Raw genomic sequence first — 23783 nt, 5'->3', positions numbered from 1 at the left:
TGTGGTGTTGGATTAGAAATACCAGTATGATGATTGTAGACATATATATACTACACACATACCAAATATAAATACTTTAATCAAATCTTGCTCACTGAATTTTCCCTTTTCCAATCAATCCATTCAGTATGGTACTGATAGAATGTTACTTCTGTCATTAACCTTTTATATCACCAACTACTTATAATATAAAACTCAATCTCCTTAGTCAATCAATCAAGTAAATATATTATTTTGTCCTCAAGCTAACTTTTCCATAATTATTTTCCTAATTACTGACTTTCCAACTAAAATGCCAAAGGATTCAAAAGATCAGTTGAGTTTACTTATTTGTATTTATTTACTTATTATTGGTGGGGTGGGAGAGAATGTTACATATAATGATCAGATAGATTCTGAACAACGGACAGTACCTAAAAATAAAACAGAATCTTGATATGTTTAATGTTTTTTAATAAAACAGTAATATGAATAGTACATACAAATTAAATACCTGAGTCTTGGTTTTTATACTTTTTGGAAGACAACGTCCAGGAGAAGTAGCTTTCACCTCATCTTTCAACTTGGTAATATTTTTTGTCAAAACCTCTAAAGTCTTCATTATTTCTGCTTTATCTTCAGACTTCATTGCTTTATTTTTCTCTAACTTTGAAATTAACATCTGGCAAATTTTTAAACAGAAAAATCTTAGAATATTTGCTCCTACTACTATTTGTAAACAAATGCAGCAAAGTAAATATAAAAATAAATACTACTATTATTAATTTAGTATTCATGACTAAGCTAACAACTACCAAGTATCTAAAGAATGATTTGGTGATGTTAACTGTATCTCCATTCAAGTCTTACTACTGGTTTACCTTGTAAAGAAATTTATTACTGTTTGGCTCTCTTAAAACATATGTTCAAAGCATACAACCAAAAAAAAATTTAATTCAAATCCCGGAAAAGTTTTCAACTTGAAATAGTATAAATTTCATTTTCTCATTCATTTGTTATTATGCTTCTTCAAATATTCTCACTCTAAATATAGTCAGAGAGCTGGGGTGGGGGGGCAGAAAATGTATTTTATGGCCCCTTTCATATAATGAAAAACTAGGTACAACGTACAATTACTTTTATTTGCCATAGGGAACAATAATCAGTTACCCTGAGAATGATATCCTTAACATGCAAAGAAAATAAGAAGATAAGCAAAATAACATGGGGTGAAAGAAACCGCATAGTATTGCAAGTTCTATGAGTTAAGATGGCTTTAGTTTTTAATGTAAAGCACTGTGATTTCTCTTTATAAGGTATACTCAAACTTAAATTAGTAAAGACATACATTTCTAATTAAAATGTGGTTTATATATTTTCAAATGTCCTATAGCAACCTACACATAATCAAGAACTGACACTAAATACATGCTACAAATCAGAGAAAAACTGCCCCCCAAAATGAGCAAAATGAATTCAATAACATTTAATCTAATACATCCAAAATGGTAAATTTCGGTAAAAATTGAGACATCATCAAATTTTTTTCTTCTACATCTTTGAAATTTGGTGTGTATTCTACACTTAAATTACACTCAATTGTTAGATGTGGCTACGGCACAACAAAACACAGGACTAAGAGATCCCAAGCCAGTAAAAAGAGGTACAAATCAACACTGAAATAAAGCTTTCATTTCATTAACTTTTGATCAACCTACTGTGCAGTAACACAGATGAATGAATACTATATTGTTTTAACTTCATGTTGATAACCATAGTTCTGTTTAACCCACACCCATCTTTCAATGTCTATTCTTCATCCTCAACACAAAATATTAATAATATTAATGGGACAAAATCATTACAGTTATTTCATTTTTATCATTAACAATTATAATCTGTTTCTCAGGACTAGTTAAATAGTATTAAGATAAAATTCACAAAAAACCATAACATTTGTAAATACATTTTACCAAATCTAACTTTAGCATTTTACCTTCTGTGTTTCAATGTGCTTTTCTAAAATTTCTTGTTTCCTTTTCCTTACGTCCTGCTGCAGTTTCAGTGCCTCCTAGAGTCAGGTATCAAAGATATCATTAGAATATTATTAATGTGATAAAATAATTCGAGGAGAAAAGTGTTTATAATTGTAAAAGATTGGCAACAAAAATTATACGCAAAATTTGGCTATGTAAAACTTCTATGTGCAAATTTCAAAGGTTGTAGCTTAGCGGTAGAGTGCTCGCCTAGCATGCGCAGGGCCCTGTATTCGATCCTCAGCACCACATATAAATAAATGAATGGAATGAAGGTATTGTGTCCAACTATGACTAAAAATAAATAAATAAATATTTTAAAAAAAGATCAATCAGGAACCTTCTATTAAGAGACAATTTAATATTCACTGCCACACTATAGAACACAGAAGTTCAGCCACAGCCAACATACATCTTTTAATATTATTTTGTGACACTTTTCTTATATGCAAATTTTGTTCACTATACTAGATGTACTTACCTGTTTTTTTTTCTGTGCTTCATTATTATCAACTGCAGGGGTGGAAACAAGTAAGGCTTTTTGTGCAGCCTTCAAAGCAGCTGGATTATACACCGTTTTTGTTAGGCCAGTAGATGTAGACAATACCTACCGATACAAATTCAATTTCTTAAAAAAAAAGTATAAATCTTTAATAATTTCCTAGGTTCTACCCTCTATGAAACTGAGCTTTAATTTCTAATAAAATGTAGCAAAATTAAAACTAGATGCATTATATACTTATAATAACTAAATCACATTTGATGATCTAAAAGGAGGAGTATGAATGAAGAATAAGCCCTAAATAAAAATATTTTCAAATTACCAAATACTTCTAGGGAGTGGGGAGAGCAAAGACAAACATACAAAAATATCAAATGAAGAACAATTACTGCCATTACCACATTGCTCAGAAAATACTAATTGCAGAATACATTAACTACTATCTATAGTGACTAAAGCAAAAATAACACAAAAGCATGGCACAGGAAAAAAACCTTATGTTGTTACAATTTAACACAATCATTTGCAATTTGCAGCTCTGAAATAAATGTATTCATTCTCCATTTCTTTGCTAGCAATATTCTCTCTGCTTAAACTTATTCTCTTTAAACACAATTTAGGTTCAGCATAACACAATCAAGACTTTCAAAAAGTCCTGATCATTTCTCTTTATATGAAATTTTATACCTCCAGCTATCAGGTTAAAAATACTACAAGCTACTTTTACCTAGCATTGGACTCAGTAAAAATTACTTGATAATATGTTGATGTGTCTTTCTTCTAGTCTATATTATAAAGGCCTTGAAACAAATATCATGTCTTTCTCCTCTTTGTCCCTGTAGTACCTAAGTCTTACTCACCAATTCATGAATGGTGAGGCCGACCACGGCTAAGATGAGACACCTTTTTGGGCCTTAGTGCACTCATTTATAAAATGAAAAGATTCAATTTGATCGTATCTAAAGTCTTTACAAATCTCAAAATTTTCTCCTTGAAGAGGAATTTTTTTTCTTGGTATATTGCTATATCTTCTAGATACAGACATTATCACAACAGTGCCAAGGCACATGGTAAATACTCAAAAAACATTTTTGCACCCAACTAAACTGACATAGGTCAAAGAGCACAACCTTTTCCACAACAGGGTTAATTCAAAATAATAAGAGTGTTTAGGCTACATTTTTCTTTCTTTCAAAAGCAAAACAGTTAAAAGTTCCCTGGGGTGGTTCTAAGGAAAGAGCCTAGGGATCTCCTCAGGTAGATCTACAACTGCTACAAAAAATAAACATAAAACCAAGTGTAGGAACACTGTAATTTTCCAGAGGAAAAAATATTGCTTATTTTAAAGTCTTAAAGGAATTCATGACCTAAAAAAGATTAAGCCATATACTCAAAGGGAAGAGTATCACTGAGAAAAATCATCCTACTTTTTAGCTACCAAAACATTAACACGTGGGTATATCAGAGGAGTAGCAGCAAACTGGAGACCATTTTCTAATCTTTTATCATAATGATTAGAAACTCATCACTATTCTAAGTGTATAAGAAAGTCTAATAAGCCTCTCAAATAAAAATGAAATATAATTACTCTAACTCTATATAGCATAATTTTTGTCAATTAAAGTTCTTAATGTTTGATATACCAAAATCTGATCGGTAATTTTCTTCAATCATTAAAACTAATACTCAGATGTTACAAAAGAATATAAAACAGATTTGACCTCTTTAGTTTGTAGTCTAACTTTGATGACCATTCTCTATAACTCTGGAGAAAAATTTCTTCCCTGCTATCTTACCACACCAAACAATGCCAAACTCCCTGATTATACAAAGAAGAGACAATAACTTTGTAAGGGGAGAAACATAATATGCTGAAAACAGGGTCTAATCAAGTATATCTTTCTTTCTTTATGAAGAATACATAACAAGTTGAAAAGTTGTGACCAAAGATTTCTAAGTAAATTGGAAACATTGAATATCATAACCTCATTTGCTAGGGTCAAATGTTCACCTCATGCCAAAACCAGTGAGAAACCTCAAAGCAAGGAAATCCATGTAATAAATTTTATCTAGCATTTCTTTAACTTCAGTGAACAGGAAATACTTCTTTTCAAAGTGTCCTTACCATATGATATCAGACTAAAGAGTGTTGCTTCAAAGTGAATAAAAGTATCTGACAAGAACCAGAAGACTACAAATAAGAAGATTCCTTTAAAAAAACTGTAAAGTGCAACCCAATAGCAGAGGTATTGAAAGGTAAAAAATGTGGCATAGAAATAATGAATTATGATTATAAACACGGTTCCCTAACTGAATCTATTTGAATCTAGAGTTTAGATAGTAAGATATCTATATTTTCAAAAGATAAAATCATAAACAATGGCCTTTCCAAACAACCACACTGTTATGGTTTAGATATAAAGTATTAAGTATGCCCTAAAAGCTCATGTGTGAGACATATAGAAGTGAAATAATTGGGTTACGAGACCCTTAACTCAATCAGTGTGTTAATCCCAATAACTATTAACTGGGTGGTAACTACAAGTAAGTAGGCTGGATCACTGGGGGTGTCCTTTGGAGTATATATTTTGTCCTTGGAGAGTGGAGCTCTCTCTGCTTCCTGGATGCCATGTTCCCAGATGGTTTCCTCAGATACTCTTCTTTAATATTTTTAAAGTTATTTTTAATTGACAAACACTGAATACATATATTGTGTACATTTAAAAAAATATGTATCTTGTAAAGTGGCTCAACTGAGCTAATTGCATTGCCTTACATATTTTGTAGTAAGAACACTTAAAATCTAATTCTCAGCAATTTTAATATAATACAGTTAACTACAATCACTATGTTATACTAATCTTTTGAACTTACTCATCCTGACATTTTATATCCTTTGACCAACATCTCCCCAACTCCCAACTCCAAAGTAAATCACCACCCTTTTTGAGTTCAACTATTTTATATCCCATATATCAAAAGGATTAAAAGAAGCAAAAGGCTTAACAATTTTACAAGAAAGTACTTTAATATCAAAGAAAAAATGTTTATAGTCAATAGTCGATTTTTGCTACAATAGCTTATTTCCCAGAAAGTTCAGCAAATATTTCCAAATAAACCATATTTTCCTGTAAGAAAAAATAATCCAGAAAAAATATCCTAAAAAGGATGATGCACTAAAAAATTAAAATTAAAAATGGCCAGTAACGGTTATGAAAGGAAAAAAAACAACAAAACATAAATCTCCCTAATCTTTTCACTTAAAGTAGGAAAACTATATTAAAAATAATCAAATTTAAAAATCAAAGGGTCACCAGGCACAGTGGAGCACACCTGTAATCCCAGAGGCTCAGGAGGCTGAGGCAGGAGGATCACAAGTTCAAAGACAGCCTCAGCAATTTAGCAAGGCACTTAGCAACTCAGCAAGACCCTGTCTCTAAAAAAAAAAAAAACATTTAAAAAGGGATGGGGATGTGGCTCCATGGTTAGGCACACCTGGGTTCAATCCCCAGCACAAAAAATAAATGAATGAATGAATGAATAAATAAATCGAAGGGTCATGAAAACAACTGAGTTTTATAGGTAGGCATACAGAATAAAACTTTTTCACCATCACATATAATGCCAGTTACTAAATCAACAGCTAAACTCTTGCAATGTTCTTTCAATTATACTATACAATTTTCCTTGATACTAATGTTAATGTATCACAATACAAAGGGATCAAAACTTACTTTTTGACTAAAAAATATACTACTAAACTTGGTATCATAAATTTAATATCTAAAACTTTAATTTGAACACTTTAAGTTTAAAGAAAAAAAAACTAACAAGGATGGTATAAACACCCACCAACCTTTATTCTTCATAAGTCTCTGTAGACTAAGCAGAAACACTCAAACATCACTTCAATGATCAAATCTACTCAAATAATACTTAATACCAATTGCAATATCTTTATCAATTAGGTTTAAGTTTCCTCTCTCCCAGCCTTCTCACAAAAATGTAATCTTAGAATAAATAACAATTACTAAAGGATTAATGGTTATCATTTACAAGAAAGTTGTAAAAGTTTCATTTATATATTCATTCACTTTAACAATGACAGAGGATATTGTACAGATACTAGCTTTGAACTTTCTCCTGATTTCAGTTTAGGAAAAAGAAATTAAAACCTTTTAAATAATATTCGATGATGGGAAACATTCTTCTCATCTTCCTAAGATTCTCTGGATCTTTGCCCTCTAAGGATTCTGAACCAAAACCCTCTATTGGGCAGAACAGAAACAACCAAGAATACGTAAAAATAAAATGTTATTCTGTAAATACATTCACTGAAGATGACTATATATGTTACATTCTTTTAAGTAACTGTTTTCCTTAAGATTTTTGTTATTAATAATTTTTTCCACAAATAGCCTATTCTCAATAGTGTTTTTTTTTTTTTTACAAATTCAATTAGTGGTTACTATATTAGTATAATATATATTAATATATACTCTCAAACCCAAATTTTATTCTTCTGCTAAATGAAAGACCTTAAAAAAATAAAGAAAACCACATCAAAGCACAATACTAAAATTTTGTGAAAGCTTAGTATAAACTTCAATTCCACAGAGTCTAAATCTTGATATAAACAAATCCTGAATACAACTGGGCATTTAAATATCTCCAGAATTGCTCATCAATAAACAAGTATAGCAGATCTTACAGTGTGTTCTTTTCAATTCCTAATATACTTATTATCAAGCAGGATAAATCTAATCAAAGTAAACATTAATAGCATAGACTAAAATACACAAAAATGGAGAGGAGATACACCACATGGTGGTTTCATGGAAAATGTTAGAAGAGATTTTTAATCTCTAAAGAACGAATAGAACTTAATTAGAAAGGGGGAAATGTAATCCAGAAAAATTACCACCAAAAAGGGGACGGGGGAGCAGGGAGGCAGAAAAGGGCAAGGTAAGTAGAAAAGTATTCCCCAGTGTAGAAAGGAAACCCTAGAGCAAAACAGAACCACAATAACTGAAATATGGATGAGCTGTAAATCAAGTAAAGTAATTTTGCTGAGAAATTCAAAGTTTCTATAATGAATTAACATTAAGTCTGACAATAGAATGGTGACACATGTAAATAAAGAAGGGAAATTTCAAGATGCCAGCTCAGACACTACCATTAGAGGTCAGGGACTCTGTAGAGAAGAGAAAAAGAAATGAACTACAAATACGATTACATGAGTTTTGAGGAGTTTAGACTACACAGTTTAGAAAATGAAAGTATCACCTAAGTAGGGAGTAGGAGAAGTTAATTTATATGGGAAATAGTTCATTTTAGGCATGTTATACCTGAAATAACAGTGAGATGCCCAAGAGGAAGGTCTGATGTATAGAATGATATTCAGATTTAAGTTTAACAAAGTAAATGAGGGAAATAGTGTACTTAAGAATAAGTGATGACAGCAGGTTAGCTATCTCACTGGATGTTTTGTTTACCTTACTGGATATTTTTATTTACCTTCGATGTGAATTTCCTTTGTAATCTTCAGAATGGAAAGAGCCATGGACTAGAAATAGGAGACACAAATTCTAGTCTGGCTCAGCAACTAGATCAAACTATACAACCATTGTGCCTTGGTCTACTGGGGACTTAGGACTATTCAATTCTAATATGAGATTTCACATACCTCAAATAAAATAAGACCAGGGCATTCACTCACACCTAAACAGAAAAAAATATATATCTACAGCAGACAGATCCATAAATGGTCTTAACATAATCTGCATTTAACTCCTCATTCAAAAAAAAAAAGAACTAATGTATTGCTTGCAAGGCTATATCAATAGCTGTTCGTAATAAACTTTAAAAAATTACAATTATGCCATCCCTCATCCCTTCCTGTTTACAAAATAGTTTTACAATAAATGATTTTATTTAATCCTCAGGAAACCCGGTGAGCAAGACGAATATTACCATCACCATTTTACCAATGAGTAAAAAGATTGAGAAAGGTTAAGAGCACTGCCCAACATCATGCAGTTAGTAAGTAAAGAGCCAGGGTTCAAACTCAGGTAAAATTCCTAGTTCATGGCTCTTACTATAAGGCTGCCAGAGTTTAACTAAAATGTATCGTGTCTCTAAAGAAAATAAATATAAAGAAAAAACTAACAAAAAGAATGGAGCAGATGGAAATAGAAAGGCAAGTATTAAAATGCTGATGCAAAAAGTAAAAAAACAGTAGGCTAATACTTTTCATTTTCAGCAAATGGAAAGCAAAAAGGTAGGAATAAAAGATACAGATACTATTAAGAAGCAGTTTGGAACTATGAAAAAATTAAAAATTAAGATGCCACCTGAAAACATTTACAAAGCCAAGACAAACACATCATGCTATTCTTCTTACCTTTTCAGTTGCTGAAACAGATGGCTTTGATACAAAACCCAACCTGTCCTTCACAGATAACTTAGTTACATTCTAAAAAAATTAAAATGGACATATTCAGTGTTTCCCCAAACATATATAAGTCTGTTGGGATCTTGAACATTCTGGTTCTAATACATACTGAGTCTATGAGTATACAGATACTAATCATAGAAACTAAGGCCTATTTAAAGGGGGGGGCGGTGGAGGGAAAAATATGTGTAGAAAAACAAAAGTAAACAGTATACAATATTAATCATGAAAAATTATGATGTAAAATAATGAGGTCTGAACCAGGTGGTTACTGAAGTCCCTTCCACTGATAGGGTTCCCTATGTTAACAAGTAGAAAGCACATTTTAAATTAGATTTGGATAATGAAAACGTATGCCTGCTTCTAAAGCTTAAAAACGTGTGTCCCATACTTAGCTAAAAGATGTCATCTATTAGCTAAGTAGGATACCACATCCTAACTCTATTTATATAGCAAATCCTGAAACATGGAGAAAAAGGAAAGCTAAGTTTCATAGACTGAGAATACAGAAACAAGAAAATTCCACTTAAGGAAGTGGCAAGGAAATGATATACGGAGAAGAGCATCCCAAAGTCAGGATTAAGTGATGCAAAGTTTTGAGTGACCTGCTTTAGTATGTCAAACAGTATATCAAGCGTACTTAACCTGAGGTATTAAAAGCCTTCCCTTCCCAAAAGTTTTCAGTTCAATACAATTATCTCTGGAACAGGATTCTAATTAAGTAAAAAGATGATGGAAAAAATAAGATTAAGTGTACTAAATTTCACTCTTCAGGCAGTTTTGCAGAAATATATCCTTCACAAAGTGAAAAAGAAATCTTTCTAATCAACAAGTGTTAAATAAAGAGAAGAATTTAAGATACAAATACCAAATAGAAAAATAAAGACAGTGAAAATGTTATGGTAAAAACTTATAGGTGGGATTCTAATCCATAAAGATCACATTTCTGTGTAAAACATATATAGTAACTATAATGCAAGTCACCAAGGGAAACTAATTTACTAGTTAATCTAATATTATAATATAAATCTATTATTTATTAATAAATTATCTATTTGATAGATAAGACCTTCCATTTACCTGAGGAAGGTCTGAACTAGCACTCTGGGCTTCTGCTGGTTCAACAGTAGTTGAAGGTACCGGGCCCAGTCGCTCTTTAACTGACTGCTTCACAACAGGCAAAATGGGCTGCTGGACTAAAGGTGGCATTACCTCAGAAGGAGAAAAAAAAAATTTAAACAAGCTGATTAGTTCAGGAGCTTGGAAAGTAAAACTTTGTTATAAAACTGTACTAGATTATCCATGCATAATAAGTTTTAAAAATGTAGCTTATAATCAAAACTCAAATGCCTTTCAATTTTCTTTATGCATGCACATTTTTTTTTCCATGAAATGACTTATAAACTACAGAAAGAAAATTTATGGAATACATATATAGCTACAATTTACTTAGTGCCGCCTATCTGCCAGGACTGTTCCATCTCGTTCTCTAAACTAGGAATTAACTTCACAATTAAATGAGAGAATAGGCTAGAGTGATTAAGTAACTTTCTTTAGTCTATATAGTTAACAGCAGTAAATTCAGGATCTCAACTCAAGTCCCCCCTGATCCATACATATACCTCTGTTCTTAGACAATATGCTAAGAACTCTTGGAAAAAAAGCATTCAGTTTCACACAAATCTCTCTGGTTACCTTTGGAGAAGTAGTTTGTAACTGCTGGGTGCTTCCTTCTCTGTGCCAATAAACCTTAATAAAGCGATTATTTAAAACTGCTTCTGTACTCGATATTGCTTTCTTTGCTTCTTCATATGTTGCAAATTGGATAAGGGCACCTTCAGGATCACCATTATATGCGACCTATGATTTAAAATATTAAGAAAAGTGAATTTCTAAAGGAATCTGTTTCTTCATACAGCAAAATTCCTCAAGATGTCATACACTCTTCCTTCCAAGTAAGATGCCCATTTTTGTTTACCTTATATCTAAAGTATGACCATAGTCTACTTTTATTTCAGGAGAAATAGTAAATAGCCAAGGATTGTTAGTGCATTAAAAGAGACTCTTGTTTACCAGCAAAGCTGACTGCACAAATATTATATACAGACCTTTAAACTATTTCTTTTTACCTCAAATTTTAATACAGACCAAGAGAAAAAATTTCTGTACATCAATGAATGTAATGGCAAAGACTACTTTGGAAGGGGTGATTTCCAACTAAATATCACAGAAAAAAAATCTGTACAATATTTCAAATCTGTAATTTTCACAATATTTCTAAGATCAGAAGAAAATAAAAAGACCTATATAACAGCACCATCAATCACATTTGACACATAGGAAACAGATTCAAAGAATGTTTCTAGAGATAGACTCATATAACTAATAAAAAAAAAAAAAATCCAAGATTTTCACTCCCAATTTCCTATTCTTGCGTAATAGCAGTGTTTTCGAAAGTGTGGTATATAAGCCACAGGTAACAGCAGTAAAGGATCGAGATTAATAGCATGGTCTGAATCTCATTGCCTGGCTCAAATCCTGACTTGACTCTCACATAAGAGCAAGGAAGTCACTTAATCTTTCTGTGCCTCAGTGTCCTCTTCTATAAATAAGAATAACAATACCCACTTATTAGTGTTGTTTTAAGAATACAGCAATAACACATAAAAAGAGAATACATATTCAATAAATATTAGCTAAAACTATAAAAATAATTTTAGGTGGCATTTTAATAATTATAACATTTATTAGAATAACATCAATTTTTATTATGATAACAAGGGTACTTTTAATGATTTTGCAAAACATGTATTTTGTAAATCATAATAATGCAAGTACTATGAAGACACAGGAAAGGACCCAACAAAAATAAGATATTAACCTCATTAGTAATTACATAAATGCAAACAGAAACAATAGGGAGATACCATGTTTTGCTTTGAAACAATTTTTAAATTAATATTACCAGTGTAGTTAATTTTGTATATTTCAAAATTATCTGTTAAATGCATTCAACCACAGAAGTTTGTATGAAAAAAGGAATATTATGAAAACTTTTTTATGTCTAGATATAAATGTGGTAGAGTAAACTGAACTGCCATAAAAAGATACTGAGATATTCCACATAAGTAAATAACTGTAAATAACTACAGTGTAATATACATACTAAGGACCCATAAACATTTTTAAAATTTTTGCATGTACATAGCAATAAGTATATAAAAACAATCTAGAACAGCCAATGATAAATTATAACAATTATATTATTTTATATGGGTAGAGAAATGTGTGGAAAATATCAAGTTGAAAAGAAAACATTTCCTTAAAATTCTCCATTCATTTCTACTGCTCTACTCTAAACATGCATTTTTCCCCTCTATTACTTTTATACCTGTGCTTTATAAAAGAAAAGTTTCTAAAGATCAACTCAGAATGAGCTATATCCTCTAAAATTTATTTTATTAGATTATAAAACAATTAATTTAGTTGAAAAGTAGGCATAAGGGGGAAAACAACACTTTCAACATGTCACATAATTTAAATAATACTTAAAAATCTCCCAAGTTTTATATACCCAAGGACAAATTTTAAGTGACATCAAACAAAACTATATTGTTGTTTTTCTTAAAGAATGTTCAAAAGTGGTAGAGAAAAGTAAATGTTTAAATTAGTTACAAATCATATGACATTGGTTCCCTAAATTAACTGTTAAGTGCATCCAATCACAGAAATTACAGAAATATATTTGACTGCTCAAATGATTTTGCTGAAATGATTCTGACAATATGATCTTGAAAAACTCAGGAACTGAAAACTACTATATTGTATTTTACTAGAGTGATTATTTAACTTTGTGTCATTCTTTATTAGATAAAATATTTATACTAATATCATCAATCAAAACTCTTGCCCTCCAGCAAGGAAGGAGACTGAGGAACTTAACTCAGTGAGGCCGTATCTCAAAATAAAAAGTCCAAAAGGGCAGGAGATATAACTCAGTGTATAAATCAACAATTTATCAATCAATCAATCATTTTTTTCTTTTTCCCTAAAAGGTAGTTTCATTTCATGTCTGCCATGGTATGGATATGGGATGAGTGTGTCCCTTTAAGCATTCATGTGTTAGAAGCCTATATTCTTAGTGTAATGATGTTGGGACATAGTGTAAACCTTTTAAACCTTTAAGAAGTGGGGCCTTATGGGAGTTCTTTAGGTTATCAGGGGAACAGCACTTAGAAGGGTTAAGGAATTTGTTTAGATCTCTGAGCTCTCACAATAGCAAGCAGGACTGCATCACTTCATGTTTTGAGATGTAATCACTTTTTCTCACATGTATTCCCATTTCGTAATACCATCCACCCTTAGGTCCTCATTAGAGGACAAGCCAATGGCACTACCTGATCTTTTGGCCCCCAAAACTAAGAGCTAAATATGCTTCTTTTGTTAGCCTGCATCAGGTATTTCACTACAGTAACTGAAAACAGACTATCACAATGCCCCAACTTTAGAATATTAACAAATTTCCATAATATTGCTTTATAAAAGTGGTTTTCTTATTAAGGTCCCTAAATAATTAAGCAGGGACAAGAGAATCATTTTATAGCTCTTACCTGTAAGTTAACCAATGTTCCAAATCGACTAAAATGTTCATTAAGTTTGCTGATATTATTTAATTCTGGAGGAACTTTTCTAAGTTCAAGTTTGGTATTTTCATTTCCAAACTGAACCTTCTTCTGGAAGCCTGGGCTGTTTGTTCTATTAAAATTTGGCCTATAAACAAAAATCAAGTTGATCAACACATTTATAAATCCCGAGCCCTATCAAGTACAAAAGAATAAAGTTTTAAATATAAAACAAAAGTCCAAATTTTCCCCCAAAACTGAAAATACTGAAAATTAATAAAAACTGAAGTAATTATCTTCCAAAAAGCTCCTAAATTAATAGTGTTATCATCTTTCATGGTTCTGCTCTTGTAACACTGGTTACTTTTTCAAACTTCTGATCTGCTCTTATTTAACATTTAACTCATACCCCAATTTAGTCAGTTTTCACAGATAACTTTTGTTCCATTTCTGCTAAAGCTAGTTTACTGAAATGTATCCTATTTAAAAACTTCAGTTAAATTTTAAATTTGGTTATTGGTACAAATAATGACCACCTCAACCTCTTTCCAGGTTTGTTTTTTTAATGTACACACAATACACTTGACATTTGAAAAGGGGACAAAAGTGTGACCCAGAGTGTACTGTTGGCCTTAAATCACAGAAATAATCACAAAGCCAGAACTAGAAACTATGTATTTTTAAATATTAAAGCTCAAAAGCATGGTCCTCATCTCAGTTCATAAATGAAAATTTATAAATACTCATGACACCCTCCCCAACATTCTGATTCCTTATACCTTTCTCTGAACCTTTCCTACCTCTTCAATCCGGTAACAACTCTTTCTAGCTCTTAAAGAGAAATGGCCTATATGCTAAGATCTTCCCAGACCTAATCCATGCCTTTTTTTCCTAATGATATGGTATTCATGATCACCCTTCATATAGCTAGTATTAAAAAATATGTCAAGTAAAGAGTAATCTCTTTTGGAGGAAGGGGAAGTAGATAGAAGAAAAAGCAATGTGGTTCTTAGCCACTATACTGCTTTTACAAGAAAATGCCTTTCTACTACCAAACAATGAACTTTAAAATTTCTAGAAAAAAACCTTAAATTTTATTTGGGGATTTGCTTATAGAACAGAAAAAATGTAACATATTGTGATACAGTAATAATCCCAAAAATCTGTGTACAATATAATTCTCCAATTTTTCCTGTCAGCTTACTTATCAAACCAAGTCTTCTTTGTAGGAACTCCAGGCTCTCCAGAACCTATGGTTCTTTTCCTTGATTCTGAATCCACTACTATCCTCATACTGCTTTTATTAGGAGGCTTTTCTGTGTTAAAACAAAAGAAAATGAAAGAAAGTATAGATTAATATTTCAGTTTTTTATAGCTACTTCCTTAAATTTATATTTTAAAAGTTCTGGCTTTTTGTCTGTGTCTGTGTGTGTGCACGCGCATGCGCACATACACGAGAACATAATCAATAATTCTCAAAAGCCAAATAAAAATGTGATTTGTAAGCTACTTTTTTCCCTAAATGTTTTTATTACTGTCGTATAGTATACATAATAGTGGGGTGAGGTTCATTTTGGAATAATTATGTATGTATGTAATATAATTTGCTCCATTTCAGTCCCTAGTGCTTCCTCTTTCCCTCCTCTCACCTTCCTCTATTCCCCTTCTCTACTCTACTAGTCTGTAGGCCACTTCATTAAGGGTAAAACCCATGTCATCACTCCCATCTGCCATCACTTTCACAATTCCATATAAAAATATACAAATAAATCACCTTGAAGCAGAAATTCAGTTTTAAAGTCAAATGCACAATCTAAGATTTTAATTTACCACTGACTGAATGACCTTTAGCAGAGTTGTGAATGAACTGAGCTGCCTACCTAAAGAGGAACATTAATATAATGAAAGTTGTCCCCACTTAAAAAGGAAAATAAATTTGAGACTGAAATATAGTGCAAAAGAGCTATAAATATCAGCTATTTTCAATATTTTACACATTTCCTGCTAAAAGAGCCTTGGAACAAAACTGCCTTACTTTCTTCTAGTCTGTTCAAAGTGGATTTTTTGCTTCTATATTTTTCTGGCTGTCAACTAATCTATACAGAAGGAGGCCCAAAATCAATACTCTAGAGCCCAACTGTTTCTCTTTTTATCTTCTTCTACCTTTCTCATGGCACTGGCACTTCTCATCAACAGATAAACACTTAACACCACACCTCAAATTATTCCATTTTTACAAACAAAATCCTATAAAACAAATCTCCCCTTCAGCTACTTTCTCTTCTCTCTCTGTTAGTCCCTCCATATCTCATTCCCAGCCATTTCCTAAGAGAATTCTACTCTTGGCTAACTTTATTTCCTTACTACCTACTTTTCTCACTCACTCACTAATCCTCTGAATGTTGACAGTTGCTTCCATTATTGCACTTAACTTGCTCATACTAAGATCAATGATGTCATAACTTGTTGCTTGGTCTATGAATACTTTTCAGTCTTCCTCTTACTTGACTTTTAAGGAGCACTTGCTGTTGTTGATCACCTTCCTCTCCTTAGATATTATCCTCACTGTATTTTCAGAAATTCCTACCCACTGCTTTTATCTTGTACCCTTTGGGCTTCATTTTCTTCAGTCCCTTATGTATCTTCCCCTATTTATTTGGTCTTTCTCCTCTCACTCTATGCAGTCTCTAGGACATCTTGTATCCATTACCATGGCTTCATTCATCTTTTTCAATGATTCTTGGGAGTAGGCTGTGTACGTGCGGCTGGCATGGGGATAGTTATCAGAAGCACAAAAAAGGGTTTTAGAACTTATATTCAGCCAAACTTGCAAACTTTGTTACAGCTTCTTTGATCTTCCCTTACCTTCACACTGTTACTAATATGACAGAAGAAAAGATTAAAAGCCAATGTATTACATATTTGTGACTTCAAACATCTTTTATCTTCTAGTGAGCTATTTCTCATGGACCTCATACTAACAAATCCTACCTCCTACTGGATATTTCTACTCAAATAACTGATGGGCACAATAATTAAGCTTCCAAAACTAAATTTATCTTCCTACCAAATCCATTCTTCTCAGTGAATGATATTATCATTTGCCTAATTATCCAGGGCAGAAATCTGGTACCTAATTTTATCCTTTCCATTTGTTCTGTGTTATACCCCACACACAAGTCAGCAAGTTGTAAATGTCAATTCTATTAAACCTATTTTAGCAATTCCCACTGTTATTACCCTAACCCAGATACTATCACCTCTACTACAGAATTCTTTAAATGCCTCAACTGGCCTCTTGACTCCATCCATATCTCTTTCTTCCTATTCCAAAAACAAATTCTTTCAGTTTCTCAAAAATATCATATAAACAGTGCACATTCTTTATCTATTTCTTTACTCTAGTTGATTTATCTTCCATCTCCACAGAACATCAGGTGGAAATCTCTGACTTGCATTAATGATGGTCATAGTGCAAGCAGCAGTTTCTGCACCCACTAGAACATTGCCATGACCAATTCCGCAGTGAGATTTTTAGTCTTATTCCTGTTTCCTATCTCCAGCTCACTGGCCCTTTTGGACAATCTTTGAGCTCTCCAATATTGTTTTTTCACTTGAATATGTTCTATATCTGAAAACTCACTAAAGGAGATGGTAGTGTTTTCCTTCCAGTAACTGAGATGGGTTTGTGCCAATTCACCTTTATTCTCTCACTCAGATTCCCTTTTCATTAATATCTACTTAAAAGAAGGGTGTTAAAAACAAAATTGGTACATAGTCAGTAAATGTGTATAATCCAGAACAGTACATTTGAAACCTAAATAGGAGAAAGATGAGAACATATGAATGAAAGAGAATACTGAAAAAAGACATGAAAACAGAAGTACAGGCAAGCCTCAATTTAAATGGGCTACAAAGTCAGTTGTTTGGTACATTAATATCAATGTTATTAATGTAGAATATATCCATAAATTAGCTAACAAAAATAGTGCACAATGTAAAGAAGAGTACTAAAATAATCACTATGACTTACAATGTTTCTATGAGAAAAGGCATTCAAGTTTCAAAGTAATGATGCCAGACTGCAAGACATTTACCTCTCCATCACTTCCTGTAACTTATAACTATATGCATTAAGAGTTGAAATTAACAAGAAAGAAATAGTTGAAATTATCATTAACTCCAAATTCTACATAGTAAAAATTATATGCAAGTGTTTTAATGGCTCTTCCTTCTTTCAATCACAATTAGAAATCAGTCTGTCATTGAAATGGGTCTAATATATACCAATCTATAGTGGCATATATTTATGCCATTCCAAATCAACAAGGTAAGAAAGACAAGACTTGAAGTATCAAGAGGGCAGGGAATATTAATGTGAAGAAAAAAAAGTAAGTGTTAAATAGTGACCTAAGGAAGGAAAGGGGATTTCTATAAACTAGTCAGACAGTAGAGGCATGCAGAGGATGGGTAAATATCACAAATAGCTACGATTTTAAATGTCTACTTTTCAATTATAACAATTTACATATTACTACACAGAAACTATCTTTAAAATCTTTTTTTCTACTGTTGTTAATGGTAATGGTAATTATTGTAATGCCTTCAGGTGAATTTTAAAGACAGATGTGAGAATATAGGCATATATATTAAATATCCTCTAATCTCAAAGAGAATATAAATTTGGATTAAAATATTCCTCACACTCCCATCACAAGAGGTTCTTCAAATTTAAGAAAGATGCTCAGAATCTGATTGATAGCTGCCAATGCACAAATAAAAAGCACAAAGTATAAGTAACCACAGTTTTATTAAACCACATTAGGCAATGATTGTTACTTAGGTTGAACTTTTATTCACAACCAATGAGCTTTGATTTTGTTTAGTCTGGCTAAGTAAGACAGAAGAAAAGCCTGGAATACACTTGAGGTTTTAAAGTTAATTTCAGGTAAACAGTCTCTATTACTTCTGGTAACTCCTTGGTTTTCCTGTATCGAATGTTATCGGTAGCAAATGTTTTTCTTTCAAATTAGTGTGAACTCTGTCCTTCCTCTAAACTTACTTAACAATTTATACCTCTAGTTTAGCACTTTTCTTGCTGCCCTGGCCTGTGATGGTATCAGTCTAATTTTTAGAAAGTTTATCTAAACGTTTTTAAAAATGAGTCACTTCCTAACACAATTCCTGCTGCTTAAAAATACCATAAGCAAACCTATACAGGATTTTAACATTTCAAAAGTGAACAAAAATAAAAATATACATCAGCACAAGTTTGTAAAAATAATTTCATTATCTAAGCGAGGACAGAATTAAGGAATTAAAGCATTACTGTCAGGAATTTAAATGAACCAATTAAGACTACAAATTGAGTAAAACATAAAAAACTCCCCCCCCAAAAAAGCTACCTGAGAAAAACATACTTTTGGGAAATTTCCCTCTTTAACAGAATAAAGGCCCCTATGATACAGATACAAAAGTACACATTACCTTTTTTCTCACGTGAGACCAAAGGATTCAGGCAACAAAATCACCATCCCTAACTCAACCCAAATAAGTGCAGGAGTAATTGTTCTTTATAAATGATTTCCCACTTTGATATCATTAAAAACAGAAAAGATTCAGTACCTCTTGGTGGTAAATCCATATCCCCTGATGTTAGTCCTATCAAGTTAGGCCTTTGTGCATGCACTCTGTGTCTATACATAGGTCTGGAAGTGTTTGTTATGCTTGGGGCTTCAGGATTGTAGCCATCTGTGTCATATGTATCTGGTAATACAAAAACTGTAATTAAAAAACAATTATAAAACTCCATGTGGTAATTTTTAAAATACTGATAATAGAAAAAGTAACTCAGATAACATTACTAACATAAAACTTAACTAACATGTTTTATATTATTAAAATGAAGTTTTATAGAAAGTGCTACTAAGAAGAAAACTAACAATTTTCTTAATAATTATAACTAAGGGATTATTTGATATATATTCACGAAGACTATATTGTATCCTATTTTATTTTAGTAAGAAAAACTGTCCTGAGACAGATTGAACTTTCTAGAGATTTTTAAATTCCTCATCTAAAAACTCTGCTTTAAAACTATATTACACTATGAAAATAGAGGGCCAAAACTGCACCTGCAGTAAAAAGAGAGGGTGGAGCAGGAGGAGGTTGGTGATGAATGCCAGTTGTTACTACAGTAGGAACAGAACTGGTTGCAGAGTTTGGGGGAGCATCCATGCCAGATGGCTGCAAAGGAGGAAGTGGAGGTGGTGGTCCTGTCAAAACCAAAGAATAAGAAATATCATCTGGAAGCAAACAAATAAAATAAATTATTATATATCCAAACAAGATATTCTCATTTATCAAACTGCAATCTTCTACAAACACCAAAATCTTACAACTAGTTTTCTATGGCACATCATCCTTTTAATGTATTCCAAAGAGGTTTGCTTTAAACTATAAAGGACTAAAGGCAGATGGGATATATCAGTGACATACATAATTCACAAGGTCATTCCAAACCACAAAAAAGTGTTTGGCATAGGATGCAACATGTAGGTATATTCCAAATAAGAATATATTGCTTAGTTTCTATTAGGCACCTATGGACATTCTTTAGATGCTTTTAACAAAAGCAAGTATCAAACTATTGACTTTATAAAAAGAGTATAAACAAACAGATAATAAACACAGACAAACAAACATATCTTCTGACCTGTTACAGGTGGGAGACTGGGTGGTAATGGACCTGGAGGTGGCACTGGGGGTCTGAGATTCACAGGCGGGGGTGTAAGAATTGGTGGAGGTGGGGGGAGTCCAGGAGGAGGTGGTCCTTCAACAACAGGAGGCTGTGCTGGGAAAGGCAACATGCCAGGAAGATTGACATCTTCTACAACTACTGGGTCACTTCCATGATCAAAAGGGCACATGTCTCCTCTCATACAAAAACCCTTTTCTGTGAGGAAAGTTAAAAAGAAATTGAAAAACACTGGAAATATAAATTGTCTCTAAATTAAGAAAACTAAAATACTTACAAGGTGACTGTTTTAAATATTGGGCAAAAATGTAATTAATTAACCACTTCACATGAATAATCTGCACTTTTCCAGTAATATAATCAAGTGAAAATACATCTAACATACACACTTAAAAAAAAAAAAAAATCACCAGAATTAAAATAAGTATACCCAGTCAGCAAATAACATAAAACTGATATATAATTTCTAGTGTGTTTTTCTTATTAAAAACATACTCTTCATTTAAATCTCTTGTTTAAAACTAAAAGAATAGTGTGACTATGGTTTTAGCCCTACTCGTAAAATTTTTTACACCAAATCCGTATAAGTCTTCAATTCTCATAAGTCTCACATGTCAAGATCCTTTTTACATTCCAACAATCACTCATATGTGAAGAAGTCAGTTTTGCCAAAAATGTTTTAGTAGCCAATTTCTTTAAAAATAACTCAGTAGATATTTATTCTTATTTAGTAAACTTGAACAATATATTAAGAATTACATACAAATAAATACTATTTTTAAGCTGATACAAAGTTATCAGAGGTGACTATCAAAATACAGTAATATTAGGGAACTTAAGAGATGATAAAAACTGATTTCTGACTATTTCTACTACCAGAAATTAAGTGTCTGAATAACTATACAACTGAAAGAAGTTAGGAAGCTGAAGTATTAATTTAATACTTTATGAAACAGTTGAAAAACACTTACCATCATAGTCTCTACACCTTTTCTTTGGCATTGGTGGTCTTACAAAAGAGTTATGGTCCACCTGGTCTTCATGAAATTCAGACCAACTTTCAGTAGTGTTATTACCATGATGAGTGGGTGCAATTACGGTAATGGTGCTGCTCAAAGTAGGTACAGGATAGTGGCCAGAAGAGATATTGGGTACCGAAGACACTGGAGTATAATTATTTTCTAATGGATCTGCTCTATCCAGGTCGTATTTAGGTTTTACTAGATCCCTTTCTGCAAACAAAATATAAATGACTTATAAAACTACACCCTATTAAAAAAAAAAAAAAACTGTACAAGATATAAGAAATATTTTTGCTAAACATAGAGAAAGTTTAAATTTTGCACAATCCTAGTTTTATTTTAAAAACTATTCAATTAATACACACTGTTCCAAGGTAAGTTATTTCAGTATGAACTAAACTATAAAACTACATGAAGATGCTGTATTTAATGAGTTTTTCCTATGCATTTTGCTTATAGAAAAAAGCAAATTTGTTATTTTCTTCATTGCAATCCTAATATGTATAATTGCTGCCTACAAAACAAAGTATTTAATAAAAAGTATGGCTATTTTTCCTGTGATAAATATTTTCTTATTATCCACCTAAAGATATGGCTTTTTTATAGTGAACACAATATTTTATAAAATAATAGAGCCAGAGATGATAGTATACACCTATAATCCCAATGAGTCTGGAGGCTGAGACAGGAGGATCACAAGTTCAAGACTAGCATCAGCAACTTACGGAGACTATGAGCAACTTAGTGAGACCCTGTCTCAAAATAAAAAGGAAAATGGGCTGGGAATGTGGCTCAATGTTAAGTGCCCCTGGGTTAAATTCCTGGTAGCAAAAGAGGGAAAACAAAGGAGTTCATATTAAATATAAAGAAAACTAGGCTGTATATGATTCCAAGCAAGAGAAAATACATTAAAGAGGGTAAATGGCAAAATGTGTGAAGAACCTAGTATACCTACTCACAGAAGAAAAGGCTATAAGAAAAGAATAAACAAGTTCAGGGCTCAAACAAAGCACATTAACAGTATTAAAAGTAACAAAAATCTAAGTTTGAGTTAAAGTATTTTATTCAAAGATGTTTTACTCAGATATCTCTTTCAATAGTATATACTGGGGGCAGGGAGGGGGATCACAAGTTGGAAATGACAGGTTCTTGCAAATATACACATCTGAAATAAAACTTTTAAACTATTTATTATAGTTCTGAGGTATAACTGATAAATAAAAATCTAAATGTAAAGTACACAATGTAAAAAGTTGTGATTCATGTATATACCTCTGAAACCACCACCATAATCAAACTAAATATACTCATTACCTCCAAAATACACTCATATTCCCTGGTAATCTGTAATCCATTCTTCCCTACTTCATCTTAGGCAATAATTGATTTGCTTTTTGTCATCAAAGCTTGTATTTTCTAAAATACATATATACACATGCACACACCATATATGTATATATACTTACCTGTATTCTTTCACTCAACATAACTACTTTGAGATTGATCTACTTTGTTAAATGTAGCAATAGTTTTTTTTTTTTCCTCCCTTTTTATCCATGTTATGGTACAACTATGTGTTTATCCAACTACTCATAGACATTGGGGTTGTTTCTAGTTTTGGCTATTAGAAATGAAGCTGCCATGAACATCTATATGCACATCTGTGTGAACATATGCTTTCATTTCTTTTAGGTAAATATCTAAGAGTGGAATGCGTGGGTCCTTTATTAGATGCACATTTAACATTTTAAGACTCTGCCAAAATGTTTTCCAAATATCCACTTAAGTAGTTTATATTCAAAGAATAAATACAGTCTTTTGTAGATATCCTGCTAAATGTACAGTGATAATTATGGTTTTAACTTTCATGGAATAAACTTTTAAAGTAATCTGTTTTAAAATATACACTTAGACCACAGAATACATCATAACAGACAAAAATAAAGATAAAATTGGCAAAATGTTGAACAATTTTTAAAAACCCATAATGTGAATTTTTTTCACAGTAAAAAAATGCTAACCAAAAAATATATAAACTTGTATTATTTACCCCTGCTTCGTGTTCTGCTTCTGCTTCTAGTCCTGCTTCTATCTCTATCTCTGTCGCGAAGCCTTTCTTTACTCCAACTCCGACTTCGACTCCTGCTGTAACTGCGACTTCGCCCTCGTCTTCTGTTGTACCGGTCTCTGTATGAATCTCTTCGAGGAGGGTTTCGATCATAATCTCTTTTGCGAGAACGATCATCTTTTTTCCTCTCATCACGACTTCTAGAGATATATGATCACTTTTATGTAAATAAAGCTAAAGTGGACAGGGTAGAAATCTCTAAATGCAAAAAGTTGCATTTAATTCTTGTAACATCATTATTTTTTATCTCACCATCAGAATACAAGTATGGGAACTACCAGAA

At 32.1% G+C, this 23783-nt stretch overlaps 1 protein-coding gene across 12 annotated transcripts in view; it reads right to left on the bottom strand.

The window, feature by feature from the left end:
* The window catches only part of Rbm26 (RNA binding motif protein 26), a 78119-nt gene that overhangs the window by 26394 nt on the left and 27942 nt on the right, over positions 1-23783 (bottom strand). For 6 of the 12 annotated variants that reach the window (XM_076872670.2, XM_076872672.2, XM_076872671.2 and 3 more), the window contains exons 5-17: positions 23423-23640; positions 21322-21582; positions 20309-20548; positions 19728-19898; positions 19219-19374; positions 14798-14909; positions 13582-13741; positions 10667-10831; positions 10052-10183; positions 8921-8992; positions 2497-2622; positions 1976-2050; positions 494-661 (exon numbers count right to left, since the gene is read on the bottom strand). In XM_076872670.2, coding sequence (XP_076728785.1) covers positions 494-661; positions 1976-2050; positions 2497-2622; positions 8921-8992; positions 10052-10183; positions 10667-10831; positions 13582-13741; positions 14798-14909; positions 19219-19374; positions 19728-19898; positions 20309-20548; positions 21322-21582; positions 23423-23640 — 2056 coding nt within the window. The remainder of the gene's footprint in view (positions 1-493; positions 662-1975; positions 2051-2496; positions 2623-8920; positions 8993-10051; positions 10184-10666; positions 10832-13581; positions 13742-14797; positions 14910-19218; positions 19375-19727; positions 19899-20308; positions 20549-21321; positions 21583-23422; positions 23641-23783) is intronic. The other 6 variants (XM_076872675.2, XM_076872676.2, XM_076872677.2 and 3 more) reach the window with 6 other exon arrangements.

The sequence above is a fragment of the Callospermophilus lateralis genome, chromosome 12 (assembly GCF_048772815.1).
Source record: "Callospermophilus lateralis isolate mCalLat2 chromosome 12, mCalLat2.hap1, whole genome shotgun sequence".
NCBI lineage: Eukaryota > Metazoa > Chordata > Mammalia > Rodentia > Sciuridae > Callospermophilus > Callospermophilus lateralis.
The sequence above is the reverse complement of the archived record's forward strand: the minus strand, read 5'-3'. Positions and strand labels throughout refer to the sequence as shown.